At 38.5% G+C, this 17,991-nt stretch overlaps 1 protein-coding gene across 8 annotated transcripts in view; it reads left to right on the top strand.

Moving 5' to 3' along the window:
• LOC133598525 (protein MTSS 1-like) overlaps nucleotides 1-17,991 on the top strand; it is a 90,435-nt gene that overhangs the window by 6,167 nt on the left and 66,277 nt on the right. For 7 of the 8 annotated variants that reach the window (XM_061951267.1, XM_061951243.1, XM_061951258.1 and 4 more), the window contains exon 2: nucleotides 3,721-3,782. In XM_061951267.1, coding sequence (XP_061807251.1) covers nucleotides 3,721-3,782 — 62 coding nt within the window. Of the gene's footprint in view, nucleotides 1-3,720; nucleotides 3,783-16,051; nucleotides 16,304-16,702; nucleotides 16,875-17,991 lie in introns of those variants that run through there. The other variant, XM_061951282.2, reaches the window with a different exon arrangement.

The following is a 17,991-nucleotide window of genomic DNA, read 5'->3' as shown; positions in this document are numbered from 1 at the left end:
CTTAATTTCTCGTTTGCCTAATTGATTAGGTCTAGTCTGAGTAACTCCAATTATATACAAAATTAAATAGGCTTCATGTTGAAAACAAAGGATGTATTTATCATTCAACAATTCCATTCAAACAGATATTAATTATATAACCGATATCACAAAGCTTCACAATATGTACAATATGCATCCTGTCTGTGACACAACACATGCAGGCATGTGATGTTTCCGTCTATAGTCGGAAATCCGTCTTTTTTATCTCTGTAAAAATCTAAACAAATATTTTCAGTTTTTCTTCGTTATTTTTCGACCTAGAGTGTGTGTTAAAATCTTGATCCGTTTCTTTGCCATACCTGCCAACAACTACGGTTTTCCCGTAATGAGTATGGTTTTTGATAATCCATTCCGGTTTGCGACTGCAATGGTAAGAACTACGGTTTTCCATAAAAAATTATTAACTTAAAAATCGAAGCTACTTAATGACGTTTCCCAGTAACTTAGCAGTAGCTTTGCTACTTTTTAAACAAGTAGCGATTTCCGTAGCTTAGCTATTTTTAGACCCATGTATGCTACAAAAGAATAGAGAGGGAGAAGAGAAAGAGAGATATGAACGAGTGCAACTCCACGGCCAGGGGACAAAATATACGGGAAAAATCAATGATGATTGGTTGGTTTATGTATAAGAAAATCCATGATTAGACAGGCCAATCAGAGGCAAAATAGGGCGTGTCATGGAACCAGGAAGGGAAGTCACAACAGACGCGCACATCCCAAATGATGACGAGAGAGTTGTAGAAGAGGAGAGGGAATGTTCAAGTGGGCGATTTATATATTAAAAAAACTAGTGGAGGATGGCAGAGGGATTCTCTTCCTTATATTTTTCTTTTAGCGATGTAGACGACGTCCAGTAAACCCACAATGGGTCTACTTGGCCACATTTGGACAAATGTATGCGCCTGGATAAAACAATGCCCATAACATTCATTTAGTTGTTTACCATGTAAGCCCAAATCTAAACTGCTCTCGACATGGAAGATGTGGAATACACATTTCAGAACACACATGATTGTGGCAGACATGTGATGACTTTTGCTACAGTATAGCCTGTCTAAATGCTAAATTTCATTTTCATTGCTGTTTTAGAACAAGACAGTAACTGACATTTTGTTCATCATTTCTACCGTTTTTATTTTGACATTGAATAGTTTAATTATTTTGAAACCTAAACAACATGACTGCAATATATTTATTTCATGCTATTAAACACAAATGGCTATTCAGATAAAGGAAGCTAGCTAATAGAATAAACATTCTTTGTACTCTTTCTGATTTTTGCATGAGTTTTGCATTTGGAGTAGTTAGAAGTGGAGAGGGAGTCGAAGAGACAGACATTGGCTATAAAATCCAAGGCAGAATCCACTAAATTAGAAACAAAATGGAAAATGCAAGCTGCTCAGAAATTTGCCAGGAAAGCTCATGTCAGAGCCATCAAAGCAAAAATGCAAAAGTAATGTGTGAACGAAAATAATGTAAATAACTAGATGAACCATCTGTGGCTGTGAACACTGGTAAGGTTGTAAATACTGTATAGAGTAGGCTAACCCATGTAGTTCCTGTGGATGTAAACACAAGTTGTAATTACTGTAGTGACTAAATAACATAGTGACTGAAACAGACATACAGACATAGTGATTCATTTGGATGAATGGGGTCCATCCATCCATCCATCTTCTTCCGCTTATCCGAGGTCGGGTCGCGGGGGCAGCAGCCTAAGCAGGGAAGCCCAGACTTCCCTCTCCCCAGCCACTTCGTCCAGCTCTTCCTGTGGGACCCCGAGGCGTTCCCAGGCCAGCCGGGAGACATAGTCTTCCCAACGTGTCCTGGGTCTTCCCCGCGGCCTCCTACCGGTCGGACGTGCCCTAAACACCTCCCTAGGGAGGCGTTCGGGTGGCATCCTGACCAGATGCCCGAACCACCTCATCTGGCTCCTCTCGATGTGGAGGAGCAGCGGCTTTACTTTGAGCTCCTCCCGGATGGCAGAGCTTCTCACCCTATCTCTAAGGGAGAGCCCCGCCACCTGGCGGAGGAAACTCATTTCAGCCGCTTGTACCCGTGATCTTGTCCTTTCGGTCATAACCCAAAGCTCATGACCATAGGTGAGGATGGGAACGTAGATCGACCGGTAAATTGAGAGCTTTGCCTTCCGGCTCAGCTATATATATAATTGTATGTATATATATATATATATATATATATATATATATATATATATATATATATATATATATATATATATATATATGTATATGTATATATATATATATATATATATATATGGTAACACTTTAGTATGGGAAACATATTCACCATTAATTAGTTGCTTATTAAAGTAACAAATACTTAAGGGTTAGGGCTAGGGTTACTAATAAGCAATACTTCTGAGGTTATTGAGGGAAGACTCTTAGTTAATGGCTTACTGGTTGTATAATAAGGCCATGCAGAATAAGGCATTAATAAGTACTTAATAATTACTAATTAAGATATATATATATATATATATATATGTATGTATGTATGTGTATATATATATATATATATATATATATATATATATATATACAGTATGTGTGTGTATGTATGTATGTATGTGTGTGTGTATGTATATATATATATATATATATATATATATATATTTAAGGCACAAAATGTCCCCAATTGGATGTACAATGTACAATACCTCTGCTCACTTCTATGTATTACTTTCATTCCCACACAATTATTATTCAAACAGATATGACTTGTGTTTCTGTGTAATTTCCCGACTTTAATTACATAATATATTGTAATTAAATAACTTAACATGTGTGGTACTATTGCTCAAATTCACGATATCGCGTTGCTAGGCATAACTGCCCCGTTGGCCAATTGACTGGCAGCACAATTGATTCACTGCTTTGTATGAAATATAATATTATGAATTATTAACAATATACTACCCATGACCCCAAATGCAGTGTTACTAAATATAAATATGTTTTATTAAACCCATGAGGGAAGTTTAAGAGAGAGCAGTGACTATGTAATGGTGTATTTATCAATGACGCTCTACTTGAATCAGAGAAAGGATAAAAGCGATGTAATGGAGAAAAGCAGAGATCACTAGAAGAAAAGAGCTGAAGTCTTTGTTGGGTGTAATGTTTGACAGCATAACATGAGATTCCTCAGGCTCTTGACAGTTGTAGCACACAACTGGCAAACATTTGGTCAAGCCCTCCCTCACTTCTTCTAGTGCTGCTCTACACTGCCCACTTCCACTCCACTCACTAGCCTACAGCCGCTACTCACCACCAATTGTTTTCCGTTGTAGTTTTAGATCACTCTATTTTGAGCCCGAGACCTGAATTGGATAAATTTGGAGTCCCATTAGGACCCAGGCTCATTATGGCATAGTAATAATACTTTGACTGTGTGGGGACTTTTCTTAAAGAAGCCACTGACCCATTTTGCAGCCGACAGGACATGATGGTAAATATCTTTATAATTGTTATATGTGGAGGAAAAAACAACATAATTTTGAGGAACTCAATATTATAATGAGCAATAAGCTTATTATAGTCGTGAAGGTGAAGAGAGTCATCACCTGCACATAATCTTGACTCATGTAACTGTGTGAATGGTGAAATCTGCTTTGATTATGTCCTTCATGTTTGTCTCTCTTTTTCTCGTTCACAGAGCAGCTACCCTGTTTGGGAGGACTTCATTATCAAGGCTGGCAAACTGCAGTCCCAACTGAGGTGAGCATTGGGCTTGCACCACATATTTGCATGACGATGACCTTATTTCCATTGCAAGTTAGTATTTTGCCAAACAATGTTCATGTGTATGTTCATTCAAATAAAATAGTTTTTTATTTAGCCTGAATTTTTCAAAAGTAAAGAATTTCCTGACATCTAAAAACATTTTTTGCTGAGCACGTCCATTCAGATTAATCTGATTTGTCTTCTTAACATTGTGCATTTGGACAAGTCCTGCCAGTCTTTTCCTAACAATGGCTGTCAATCCTCACCACCTCTCTTGGTTGGCTTTAAGTGGCCACGTGTCAGCAGACAAACATCTTACGACATCTGAGATAAAAGCTTATTGTTCTGCAAGTACTGTAACTATGGATGCCCTACAGTCAGGAATATTCTTTGATTAATAGAGCACGGCAGATCTCTTGCCATGTTAAGTGTCCACGTGTTACTGGGCAGACTCGGAGTGACAGCTGTACAAAGGCTCGGGGACATAACAATGCATACTAAAGGGCCCTCAGTGTCCCATTGAGTAATGGTGATATGTTGTTATGGTGCGCCCATAATTTAGGGGTTAGATATGTGACCCTGTCATATTAAGCTCAGGGGCGCATTTGTGGCCTTATTGCTAATGACTGCCTATTTGACAGTAGGGTGTTTCTGTGGGTGTGTGTACTGGGGCAGTGTCTAACGATCATAGTGACCACTGACTTTTCTGCTGATTTGGATAAATGTACCTGGGTGACTGCATGGTTGAATCAGGTTTTCTACCTTTGTAAATTTTGGTAATTTGTCACACTATGTGGCTAAGAGTCACGTGACATAGCAGTAAACCTTTTATAATAAAAGGCAGTAGCGACCCTCCATGCTTTTAGTCAGTTTTGCCGAGTAAACAGCATCCAAGTCATCTTCAAGCACCTGTTTTGGGAAGTAGTCACAGCAAGGCACCTGGCAGCATCAGTGGTTCTGTTCTTGCTCATCCTGTTGTAGGACATTCTGTTGCAATGAATCTGCATTATTTCAATTGAATTCCAGCTTAGTAAAAGATAAACAAAAACACTTGAATTATGAGGATTATTCTTTAGTCTGCGTTGTGATTAAAAGTTAAAAATTGACAATGTCTTAACTAGATTCCATGGACAGTCCAGAAGTCATTCGAGTGCAACGCTATTTATATTCAATCTGTTTTGGTATTTGAAACTTTGCTCCAATTAAACTCTGCCTACACTCTGCCCCAAGGCTGCAGTAGTTCAATATACTGTAGCTGTACTAATGCCAGTCCTGCTGGAGTGCGCCACCTAATTGTTAGAGGTATAACGATTCGTTTTAACAATGATTCGATTCAATATTTGTAGCTACCGATATGATTCAGGGACGATATTATTTTTTAGAATGATACAATCTCGCTTGTCCCCACATCTGCGGTCCATTCCAAGGTTTCTCATTCTTCCCATTGGGTTTAGTTTTTTCTTGCCCGGATTTGGGATCAGAGCCAAGGATGTTGTTATGGTTTGTGCAGCCCTTTGAAGCATTTGTGATTAGGCGCTATATAAATAAACTTTGATTCATTGATTGATTGAATCCACTGTTTTCCTTTTTTAGTATCGATAAAATAGATCAATTCCCTTTTAAAACGATTTTGGATCGATACCTATCTCTTGGAAGGCAAACTTGCCGAGCACAGATCGACATACCGGTACCTTAAATGTAGGAATATATATCAATGTATTGATCAATCAGTACACCCCTACTAATTGTCCTAACAGTGACCCACTACATACATATATTTTTGTCTGCTTTTAAGTTTTTTTTACAGCTACTTCAAATTTGGCAAAATAGCGGTTTTGGCCACTTGCTGGCTTGTCGCCCCCCACCCATAGAGCTCTCTAATCTGTTGTTGGACTGGGTTACAGAGAAGGACACACACACACACAAATTGTAGAACACAAACACCCACCTTCCCGCTTTGGCCTAGATAAGTGGCTAGCGAGCAGTGGTAGTAGCATATGTCTGTGTGTGTAATGATGTCCTTAGGGTACTACTCTGTAATTTAGCCCTTCTGCACCCCTCTTACAAAGCAACTCGGAAATCGACCAATTGCAATGTTCAGACGGTTCAGTCATTTTTGGGGGAGGGCAGGGGGCCAACTATGGTATTTTTTCTACTGCCCATGTTGGTTTGAGTGCTTAAAAGAAATACTACAGAGTGGAATAAAGGCTAGCTGTTTTCTAATCACAGACTCCTTTTAACTTCTTAGTGTTTGGTCTGTTTGTTGGCTCATGGCTGATGCAGCTGTGTCTTGGACAGACACAATTTATTTTAGTTGGAAGTATTAGTGGAACAGAAAAAGACCACCACAAGAGATCAAATTGTTTGGCTGTAGTGTGGCTATTAAATCCATTGAAGCTGAGATCTTGAGAAGGACGATGTGCAACAGACAGTATAGTTAATGCTTTATACCAGATCTGGGCAAAATACGGCCCGTTAGGATTTTCAATCTGACCCGCCATTTTTTACACCTCTAACATCAAAACTGTAGCCGCCGTTATGATGTGCAGTGCTGTATATATGCTGTCTATAGAATATTTTGGTACTTTTTGATACTTTTCTAAATAAAGGGGACCAGAAAAAAATGGCATTATTGGCTTTATTTTAACAAAAAATCTTACGGTACATTAAACATATGTTTCTTATTGCAATCGAAGAACAATTTTGGCCTTAAATAAAATAGTGAACATACTAGACAACTTGTCTTTTAGTAGTAAGTAAGCAAACAGAGGCTCCTAATTTGTCTGCTGACGTATGCAGTAACATATTGTGTCATTTCTCATTTTATTATTTTGTCAACATTATAAAGGACCAACTGTAAAAATTGATTATTAATCCACTTGTTCATTTACTGTTAATATCTGGTTATTTTCCGTTTCAACATGTTCCATCTGAACTTCTGTTCAAATGTAATAATCACTTATTCTTGTGTTTTATACTTAACATTAGTTTTGGGTAATACCCTAAATTTAGGTATTGATCCGATACCAAGTAGTTACAGGATCATACACTGGTCATATTCAAAGTCCTCATGTGTCCAGGGACATATTTACTGAGTTTATAAACATATGAATTCAAAAAAAGTCAAAAAGATTTTGTGACGATAAAAAATATAGATGAAATCATAGTAGTATCCACTAGATACGCTCTTGTACTTGGTATCATTAAAGTGGATGTCAGGTGTAAATCCACCCATGGCATTTGTTTACATTCAGGCGTGCTAGCTTTTGTTATCGGTGACGCCGGTGAGCTGTTGTATCCTCCTACAGTGTGTAGTGAAGCATGTTTAGCTATTCGCCGTCCTGCAGGGATGATACTTGTAAGAAACTTACTTTATTTGTCGCCATGTAGGCGAAGATTAGTGATTTAGAAGTAGCTAAAACACTGCCGACTGTGGATGGATGTTCGCTGCTAGCTATCTAGCCATATCTTAAAGGACCTTTTCCTGAGGGTGTTACAGTGTTAGAGCTTAAATTTATATAGTCAGTTTTTAGGCCAAAATGCGTCCATTCTCCCTTTTCTGTCTACACACTGTCTGCTTGTAAGTAGTCTGTGATTGTGCGCTGCCGAACACGCTCCTCTGGTTGTAAACCCAGCAATGTCATGACGTGACGACGCGCCGTCATACCCGTTAAAAACAAATAATAATAAAAATTGGGAAACCATTCATCTATCCATTTTCTACCGCGTGTCCCTTTCGGGGTCGCGGGGGTGCTGGAGCCTATCTCAGCTGCATTCGGGCGGTAGGCGGGGGACACCCTGGACAAGTCGCCACCTCATCACAGGGCCAACACAGATAGACGGAACCGGTACTTTTCAAACAGAGTATAGTACCGTTTTTGATTCATTAGTACCACGATACTATACTAGTACTGGTATACCGTACAACCCTAGTGTGTATATGTATATATATATATATATATATATATATATATATATATATATATATATATTAGGGGTGTAACTAGGGCTGAAACGACGCGTCGACGTAGTCGACGTCATCGGTTACGTAAATACGTCGAGGACGTTTTTGTTCGTCGTCGCGTCGCATATTTACGTCACACTACCGTCATGGCGGAGCGCAAAGCAGACGATGCGAGCGGTGCGAGCGAGGGGAAAAAAGCACGCCAAAAGTCGTCAAAAGTGTGGGAGTATTTCAATAAACGGCCTAAGAAGAAACGCTACTTTTACTCCGCTACTTTTATCTACATTCAGCTCGCTACTCGCTACTAATTTTTATCGATCTGTTAATGCACGCTTTGTTTGTTTTGGTCTGTCAGACAGACCTTCAAAGTGCCTTACTGGTGACGTTTCACTTCGTTCCACCAATCAGATGCAGTCACTGGTGACGTTGGACCAATCAAACAGAGCCAGGGGTCACATGACCTGACTGGCTCCGAGCTAACTTCGGGTGTTACCATTTAGTGGTCAATTGTACGGAATATGCACTGTACTGTGCAATCTACTAATAAAAGTTCCAATCAATCAATCAAAAGTGTGAAGGAAAAAATACCCTTTTTTTTAATTTAATAACATTTATATGTGGGCTTTGTACCGAGGATGTCGTTGTGGCTTGTGCAGCCCTTTGAGACACTTGTGATTTAGGGCTATATAAATAAAGATTGATTGATTGATTGATTGATTTCAACCGTAAAGACTGACTGCACAGTTCCTGTCTTCACAATAAAAGTCCCGCTCCATCGCGCCTGCGCTTTCAAAATAAGAGTCTCCGAAAGCCAGCGCAAACAAGCTAGCAAGCTACGGAGTTTGCCGCCAATGTATTTCTTGTAAAGGGTATAAAAACGAATATGGAAGGTGGACAAATAAGATGCCAAATAACAACCACTTTCATGTGGTATTAGACAGAAAGGATGAACTTTTTTTCTCCTCCATTTGAAAACGTGGACGTTACCAGCACTGCTTCCTGATTACAATCAATGCAAGTCATCAGAATCAGGTAATACACCAACTTATATTCTTGTCTTCATGAAAGAAAGGAATCTATATGTTAAACATGCATGTATAATTATTAAAACACCTTTAACATGTAAACAAAAACGGCAAAATAAATAAATATAAATTATATACTGTATATATCAATGTATGTATATATATATATATATATATATATATATATGTGTGTGTGTGTGTGTGTGTGTGTGTGTGTGTGTGTGTGTGTGTGTGTGTGTGTGTGTATATACACATATATATATATATATATATATATATATATATATATATATATATATATATATGATATGTGTGTGTATGTTACTCAGTACTTGAGTAGTTTTTTCACAACATACGTTTTACTTTTACTCAAGTAAATATTTGGGTGACTACTCCTTACTTGAGTAATAAATCTCTAAAGTAACAGTACTCTTACTTGAGTACAATTTCTGGCTACTCTACCCACCTCTGCTAATAATGTTGTTGTATGCACACTGTGTCGAGCGGAAATGGCCTATCATAGCAGCACAACGGCAGCGTTCTTGCCATCACCATCAACTAGTCAATCGTCCGCGTGAGTATACGTTGTCATCATTACACAAAAACATGAATGTGTCATTTGTATCTGCGTTGTAAATTCATAAACTAAAGCACCGTTTCGCTCTGAGAGGAGCGTTTGGCGTGCCTGTTCAGTGTTTACAAAGACGCGCTCCTCTTTAACGCTAACGTTAATTAGTTGTGCAAATACCTTTTACAACATTAACAATTACGTATACTATGTACAAACGAACAATTAACTTTCACTTTAATCATACTATCATTGTTGTGTTATTAAGCAAAATAAGCAAAAGTTTTACTTTTGTTGAAATGTTTACACTGTTGTTACAGAATATTTCGTTTTGCACTTTTTTGTATTGGATGTGTATCTTTATTTTTGCACATTTTAGCAAATAAGCAATACTTTTACTTTTGTTGAAATGTTTACACTGTTGTTACAGAATATTTCCGTTTTGCACTTTTTTGAATTGGATGTTTATCTTTATTTTTGCACATTTTAAAGCAAAATAAGCAATACTTTTACTTTTGAAATGCTTATACTATTGCAGAATATTAAGATTTGCACTGGATGTTTACTTTTATATTTGCACATTAAAAGCAAATAAGCTACTTTTAATTTTGTTAAATGTTTACATTGTTACAGAATATTTTGTCATGTTGTTGTCAATGTTGACTGAGTGGCCATACTTTTTTTTTGTAAATAAAAGCCATGCCTTTTGAAAAAACTGGCCTACATTTATTTTTTCATCTTCATTTTAAATAAAAAAAATAATCGGTAAAAGGAAAAATAATCTATAGATTAATCGAAAAAATAATCTATAGATTAACCGATTAATCGAAAAAATAATCTATAGATTAATCGATAGAAAAATAATCGTTAGCTGCAGCCTTAGGTGTAACGGTACGTGTATTTGTATTGAACCGTTTTGGTACGGGGGGTTCGGTTCGGAGGTGTACCGGACGAGTTCCCACACGAACATATTAAGTAGCCGCCTAAGCTAAAGTCTTAACAAGCTGCTCCGCTTCCTTCTGTCTGTCTCTGTCAGTACTCTACACAGCACCCAGCATTGTCCCACCCACACAACCATCTGATTAGTTACACGCAGAGCGGTAACAGCCAATCAGCAGTGCGTATTCAGAGCTCATGTAGTCAGTGCTTAGCGTTTAGCAGGTAAGCATCAGGCCACAGACTCTCCCCAAATTATAATAAACACCTCCCAGTCAACTACTAGTAACATCACTATGAGCCCGTTGACGTTCTAGAAATATAAACTGCAGCTCAGCTCGCTCGCAGTCCTGGCTTGAGGTGAAGGCTAATTTGCTTTTAGCGTAACGTGAGCACATTTTAGAATAGAATAGAAAGTACTTTATTGATCCCTGGGGGAAATTCAGCACCACAGTTCGCTCACAATAGACCATAATAATAATAAATAATATAATATATATAGTATATATATGTATATAATAAATATTTTCTACATATACTCTACATTTAAGTGCAGTCAAGGAACATATGCATTATACAGTCTGATGGCTGTCGGTATGAAGGACCTACTGTGTCGTTCCGTGTTGCATTTTGGGAGTCTGAGCCTTCCACTGAACGTGCTCATTCTCTCCGCAAGGTCCGAGTGTAGTGGGTGGGAGGTGTTGTCCATAATGGCTAGGAGTTTTGCTAGACTTCTCATCTCTGACACCACCGCCAGAGAGTCTCGCTCCACTCCCACCACGTTACTGGCCTTCTCTACCAACTTGTCCAGCCTGTTTGCGTCCCTCGCTCTCAGCCCGTTGCCCCAGCAGGCCACGGCGTACAAGAAGGCGCACGCCGCCACCGACTCGTAGAACATCTTCAACATCTTTGTACAGACGTTGAAGGATCCTAGTCTCCTGAGGAAGTAGAGGCGGCTCTGTCCCTTCTTGTAGAGTGCCTCAGCGTGTTTTGACCCATTCAGCTTGTTGTCGATTTGTACACCGAGGTATTTATAATCCTCAACCATGTCCACATCGACCCCCCTGATGGAAACAGGGGTCGCCGGAGTACTCCTCCTCCTTCCCAAGTCCACAACCAGCTTCTTGGTCTTCGTCACATTAAGCTGGAGGTAGTTCTTTCCACACCATGTGACAAAGTCCTCCACCAGTGCCCTGTATTCCTCATCATCACCATCCTCAATACACCCCACTATCGCAGAGTTATCAGAAAACTTCTGAAGGTGGCAGGACTGGCAGGAGTGAGAGTGGAAATCGGTGGTGTAGATGGTGAAGAGGAAGAGGGAGAGGACTGTGCCATGCGGGGCCCCGGTGTTGCTGACCAGCCTGTCAGACACACAGTCCTGCAGTCGCACGTACTGTGGTCTGTCAGTCAGGTAATCAACAACCCAGGACACCAAGGGGGCCTCCACCTGCATCGTCTCCAACTTCACACCCAGTAGTCCAGGCCGTATGGACAAATTTTTAAGCGTTGACTGATCCGCAGTTACAAAAAGGTTGGGAACCACTGCTTTACAGAGAGTAAATGGGACAATGAAAAATGAGGATTACCTCCAAATTCTTCAGGACAACCTACAAACCCCGTTTCCATTTGAGTTGGGAAATCATATGGAAACAGGGTTTGTAAAATCATCAGCCCGGAAGTTGGGTCTTGGGCGCAGTTGGGTGTTCCAACGGGACAATGACCCCAAACACACATCAAAAGTTGTAAAGGAATGGCTAAATCAGGCTAGAATGAAGGTTTTAGAATGGCCTTCCCTAAGTCCTGACTTAAAAGTGTGGACAATGCTGAAGAAACAAGTCCATGTCAGAAAACCAACAAATTTAGCTGAACTGCACCAATTTTGTCAAGAGGAGTGGTCAACAATTATACCAGAAGCTTGCCAGAAGTTTGTGGATGGCTACCAAAAGAACCTTTTTGCAGTGAAACTTGCCAAGGGACATGTAACCAAATATTAACATTGCTGTATGTATACTTTTGACCCAACAGATTTGGTCACATTTTCAGTAGACCCATAATAAATTAATAAAAGACCCAAACTTCGTGAATGTTTTTTTGTGACAAACAAGTATGTGCTCCAATCACTCTATCACAAAAAAATAAGAGTTGTAGAAATAATTAAACTCAAGACAGCCATGCCCCCAGACACATATTTCTCTCAATGTGGCCCCTAAATAATTGCCCGGGTCTGACTAATACTGTATATATGAATACACTTTATAATACAGAACACGTGCCAAGATCTAAAATACAGCTAAAATGTATTCTATATTATAATTTCTGGAATTCCCTCCGGGTACTCCGGCTTCCTCCCACCTCCAAAGACATGCACCTGGGGATAGGTTGATTGGCAACACTAAATTGGCCCTAGTGTGTGAATGTGAGTGTGAATGTTGTCTGTCTATCTGTGTTGGCCCTGCGATGAGGTGGCGACTTGTCCAGGGTGTACCCCGCCTTCCGCCTGATTGTAGCTGAGATAGGCTCCAGCGACCCCCAAAGGGAATAAGCGGTAGAAAATGGATGGATGGATGGATGGAATTTAGTGTCTCAAAAGCGGGGTTAAATTCAGCCTCTTTCTATGGTCCAAATCAACCACAGCTACATTCCAGTCTCTGCAGCACTAAGAATAGGTGGCGGCAGCAGTACTCAATGCATCATTGTCAGAAAGAGCACTTTGCTATTCTATGCCACAATCTATGGGGAATTGAGATTGGCTTCGTCAAGCTTTTGTGAACTGGGTGAGATAAAGTCGGTCGTCTTCAAGGACAGGACAGGTGTTTTGGAAAATAGTTTAAGTCATTGTTGTTGTTATGACCAATGTCATCAGCAGTGTTCATTTTGACAACAAATGTATTTTAGTATAGTCATATTTGAGTCATATAAATTGATTTATTTTTTATAAACTATAAAGGATAACACATCTTTGAAGTTGTCTCGATACCACTTTTTTAAAGGTTATTACAATTACTGTTTAACGTAATAAATCAACACTGCATAACTTAGCATATGCAGATGCATTTCAATAAATATGAATATGGTGCATCCCATTATTTCAGTATCAATTCAAACTAAAAGTCTTATTAAAGCCTCAGATTTTTTTTGTGTTAATTTCTGAACGTGCAGTCAATAGAGTATAGTATGCAACGGAGCAGATAGTCCGCAATTGTATCAAGCAAACAAGCTGAGTAGAGCTTCGCTCTGAGTGAAGTGTAAAAGGAAACCAAGCGCAGTGCTAAAGTTAAAGTTAAAAGTTAAAGTTAAAATACCAATGTTTGTCACGCACACACTAGGTGTGGTGAAATTTGTCCTCTGCATTTGACCCATCCCCTTGTTCACCCCCTGGGAGGTGAGGGTGAGCAGTGGGCAGCAGTGGTGCCGCACCCGGGAATCGTTTTTTGGTGATTTAACACCCAATTCCAACCCTTGATGCTGAGTGCCAAGCAGGGAGGTAATGGGTCCCATTTTTTTTATAGTCTTTGGTATGACTCGGCCGGGGTTTGAACTCACAACCTACTGATGTCAGGGCGGACACTCTAACCACTAGGACCACTGCGTTCACTTGTGTTAAAAATAATTGTATTGATTTAACAGGAAATAATGAAAATGGAACATAAACATGTATTTGACGCTCAAATCTTAACATTAAGAATTTATTGAGAACCGCTTTTAATACAGTGTTACATTATTTACATACACAAAGATGTATATATGAACTGTTGGCAGTTTGGAGTGCATAACCTACTTACCGTAAATCATATGTTAACTATTAAGTGTGTTCAATAACATTGTAACTGTTTTCTGTTCCATCATTAAAATGTTATTATGCAGGTCTACTATTTATTTAGACAATTACGACAACAAAAATACTGATCTATAGTTTGTTGAAAATAAAAGATACTTTCAACGCCAGTATACAGTGCCTAAAAATGTGCACATGGTTATGATCATATGAAGAAACAAACTGGTTGTATTCTGTATTGTTTATAACAGGGGTCACCAACCTTTTTGAAACCAAGAGCTACTTCTTGGGTACTGATTAATGCGAAGGGCTACCAGTTTGATACAAACTTAAATAAAGAAATAGCCAATTTGCTCAATTTACCTTTAACTCTATGTTATTATTAATAATTAATGATATTTATCTTTGTGGAAACACTGATCATCTTAATGATTTCTCACACTAAATATATATAGAAACAGATAAATATCAATATGCAACACTTTATTTTTGTATTTTCTCTAAGTGCACATTTTTCAAATTGAACATTTTCAAATGATCACTTCTAAGACAGTCTTGTGAAATCACAATATCCCATTTTAACTAGCTAGCCACTAACATTTTTTAACAAATCATGAATTACTTTGCACCATGTTTGTACAAATAATAACTCATGTAAAATACAAAAGTCAACTCTCAAATGTTTAAATAAATCATGTCACACTTTGAACTGGACACCAAATCTGTTATCTGTTTCTTTGTCAGTTAGTGAAGACCAAGTCTTTAAAATATTTTCTTGGATTTTCAAATTCTATTTGAGTTTTGTCTCTCTTAGAATTAAAAATGTCGAGCAAAGCGAGACCAGATTGCTAGTAAATAAATACAATTTAAAAAATAGAAGCAGCTCACTGGTAAGTGCTGCTATTTGAGCTATTTTTAGAACAGGCCAGCAGGCTACTCATCTGGTCCTTACGGGCTACCTGGTGCCCGCGGGCACCGCGTTGGTGACCCCTGGTTTATAACTACACTGGGTGTGCATAATAATTGGCTTCTTGGCCACTGTCCCGTGTAAAAACAGCAACCAGTGTTATAACATTAACGTATATATGTCTCACATAGCTGTCTTTCTTTGTGTGTTAGGTTGAAAAATGACAAATCAGTTTTTTTGGGGTTGTCCATTTGTGCAATTAAAAAGCTAAACAGAGCATCAGCTGAACACCAATTAAAGTGCACTGTGCAAGTGCATGTACATATTGGGCGGTAAGCTCAGCTCAGTTGGCAGCATCATGGTGCAGGGCTCGAACTTAACCGCGGCAAGTGCCGCGACCGCCCTTATCACCTGCCGTGATGCCATCCATCCAGGCGGGGTACAATGACCAGCATTTACGGCAAGAACATGCCGTGACTGCCCTTGACTTTTTCAATTCAATCCAATCCACTTTATTTGTATAGCACATTTAAACAACAAAAATGTTTCCAAGTGCTACACAACAATATTAAAAACAATATTCAAATATTATCCTTAGCTCCACCAATGACTGAATAAAAATAAATATAAATATAAAACCAATATAAAAATAAATATGATTAAAAAACAAATTTAAAGGGTAAAACCAATTAAAACAATAAATACAAATCTAAATTTAAAAACACAGAGGACCACACAACTCACGTAGTGTTAAAAGCCAGAGAATAAAAGTGGGTCTTAAGATGAGACTTAAAACACTGCACTGTGGGAGCAGTTCGAACATGGAGGGGCAGAGTGTTCCAGAGCTTAGGGCCGACCACAGAGAAGGTCCTGTCTCCCCTGGCTTTACCATATTTACTTGTTAATGGACTAGGGATGTAACGGTAAACGATATAATGATAAACTGCGGTAAAATTCCGGACGGTAAGGTAATACCGTTTAATTATTTAACTATTGAAAAATTGTCATTTATTAATGCATTCTAAGCGACATTGCTCACTTCCTGAAAACGCACCAGCAGCCGCATCTCCGAAGATGACGCATGCGCACCAGCGCTGTTTGCAATGGCAGAAAACACACGGACGTCGCTATTGAGATTTTGCCCTCGTAGTACACGGACAAAATCTGAAGTCTGAATGCATTTTGGATTGGTAAAGCAAGCTGAAAGTAAAATAATTGAGGATAGTCAACCCATCACCAGAAAATGCAGGAAAGAAGTCCCCGCGAAGGTAGGCCACACTTCAAACACGTTGAGCCAACTCCGGAACCAGCGGTAACAACTCCACGTCGAGTGTAAGGTACGTCAATTTGTAGCTGAATGCATGATGGAAAGTGTTTGAAAATGAACATGTCGGTTGTCCCTCAAACGTTGTTATAGTTACACTTAATTGTTACATAAATATACTTGTTATTGGGCGCTACCGATGAGAGCGTGTAGTGTGTGCACACAATGCATACTGCAGCAGAACAAAATGTACTTCTCTTTATGTGTTTTGTGCTGTTGATGACTGCTGCTAATTTACGTTACTTTTAAAACTTAGTGTTAAAAACAAATCCTAGCAGAAACGCTGCAATGTGTTTTGTTTTTACTAGTGAAACATTAGGGTTTGTGTGTCACTGTGTGTCAGTCGGATGATTATAATAATAATTAGCATCTAATAAAAATAATAATACATTTGCTTTCCCCTTATTTACAGAGTGGGCATGCAGCGGGCAAGTTGGATGCTACAGTACATCATCATCTACCAACATCACATACAATACCTGATGTCTTCTATAAGCAGCTGCTTTTGCTTCCTCGACAAAAATGGCAAAAGAGATCACTGCAGCGCTGTCATATTTCATTGACAAACTTTCAAATTGATATGTGTAAGACTAGACCTCTCATATATCAACACCCTTGTTGTATACTAGGACAAATAGTGCAGTTACATCTTATGGCCATCTTTCACATTTTTACATGTATTATTATTTATTTATGTTATTCAATTTCTGCCATATTACTTTGTTAATAATGCCTATGTTGCTTTCATATGCACATTTATTTTCTACTTCAGGTACATGTAACAGTTATCTACTATAATTTTTATTCTACAAAGTATATCATTTTGAATGTTTTTTTAATTAGACTTAGTTAAAAGATTTCAGTATACAGTAAGTACTGTTTGAACACATTTAAAAAATACCGCCATATTAATGATAACCGTGATCATTTTGGTCACAATGACCGTGATAAGAAATGTTCATACCATGACATCCCTATAATGGGAAATCGAACAAATTTGGCAACTGCCAGCCAATCCCTATAGACAGCATCGAGTTAATGTTGTGACTAGTAGCACTTGAAATAGTCAGTATATATGTTTTAATCTTGGATTAGTAACCTCTGCCCTAACACTGTATTTATTAGCCAATACTCTATACAGGCTATGTGTGATCAGGAAACGCTTTCTTCATAGATGGAATGCTAAAATCTGAATCTACAACACGGCACATTCTTTTTTTTTTTTTTGTCCTGTCCAGCTTCTCAGGCAAATCATATAGTTGATGAAGATGCCCATATCGGCTGTTCAGATTTACTTTACAAAAGAGAAGTGTAGGATACTTCTCTTGTTGCCTTATTTGTATTTGACTTTATTAAATGTATTTATATTATCATTTGGTGCAGCCGGGCCGGAGCAGGAGGGGATAGAAAGAGAAAAAAAGAAGACAGAGGGGGAAATTGTGGGGACAAGAGGGGGATTAGACAGAGAGACAAAAACAACAACAGCAAACACAACACCAACAATAGAGCAACATCAGCAAATACGACATGTACAAATATGATGGTAAAAGTGATAGCAAATAAGCAGTTAGCGAAAATAAAAAATAATACAGAAATGACAATGAGCATTATTACACTACAAATGGAGCAATACAAATACCAATAGAAATAGCGCTATTGATAATGAACAATACCAATAATTTACCTCTATTATCAACAATA

The sequence above is a fragment of the Nerophis lumbriciformis genome, linkage group LG04 (assembly GCF_033978685.3).
Source record: "Nerophis lumbriciformis linkage group LG04, RoL_Nlum_v2.1, whole genome shotgun sequence".
Lineage (NCBI taxonomy): Eukaryota > Metazoa > Chordata > Actinopteri > Syngnathiformes > Syngnathidae > Nerophis > Nerophis lumbriciformis.
This window is presented reverse-complemented; position numbering and strand designations above follow the sequence as displayed.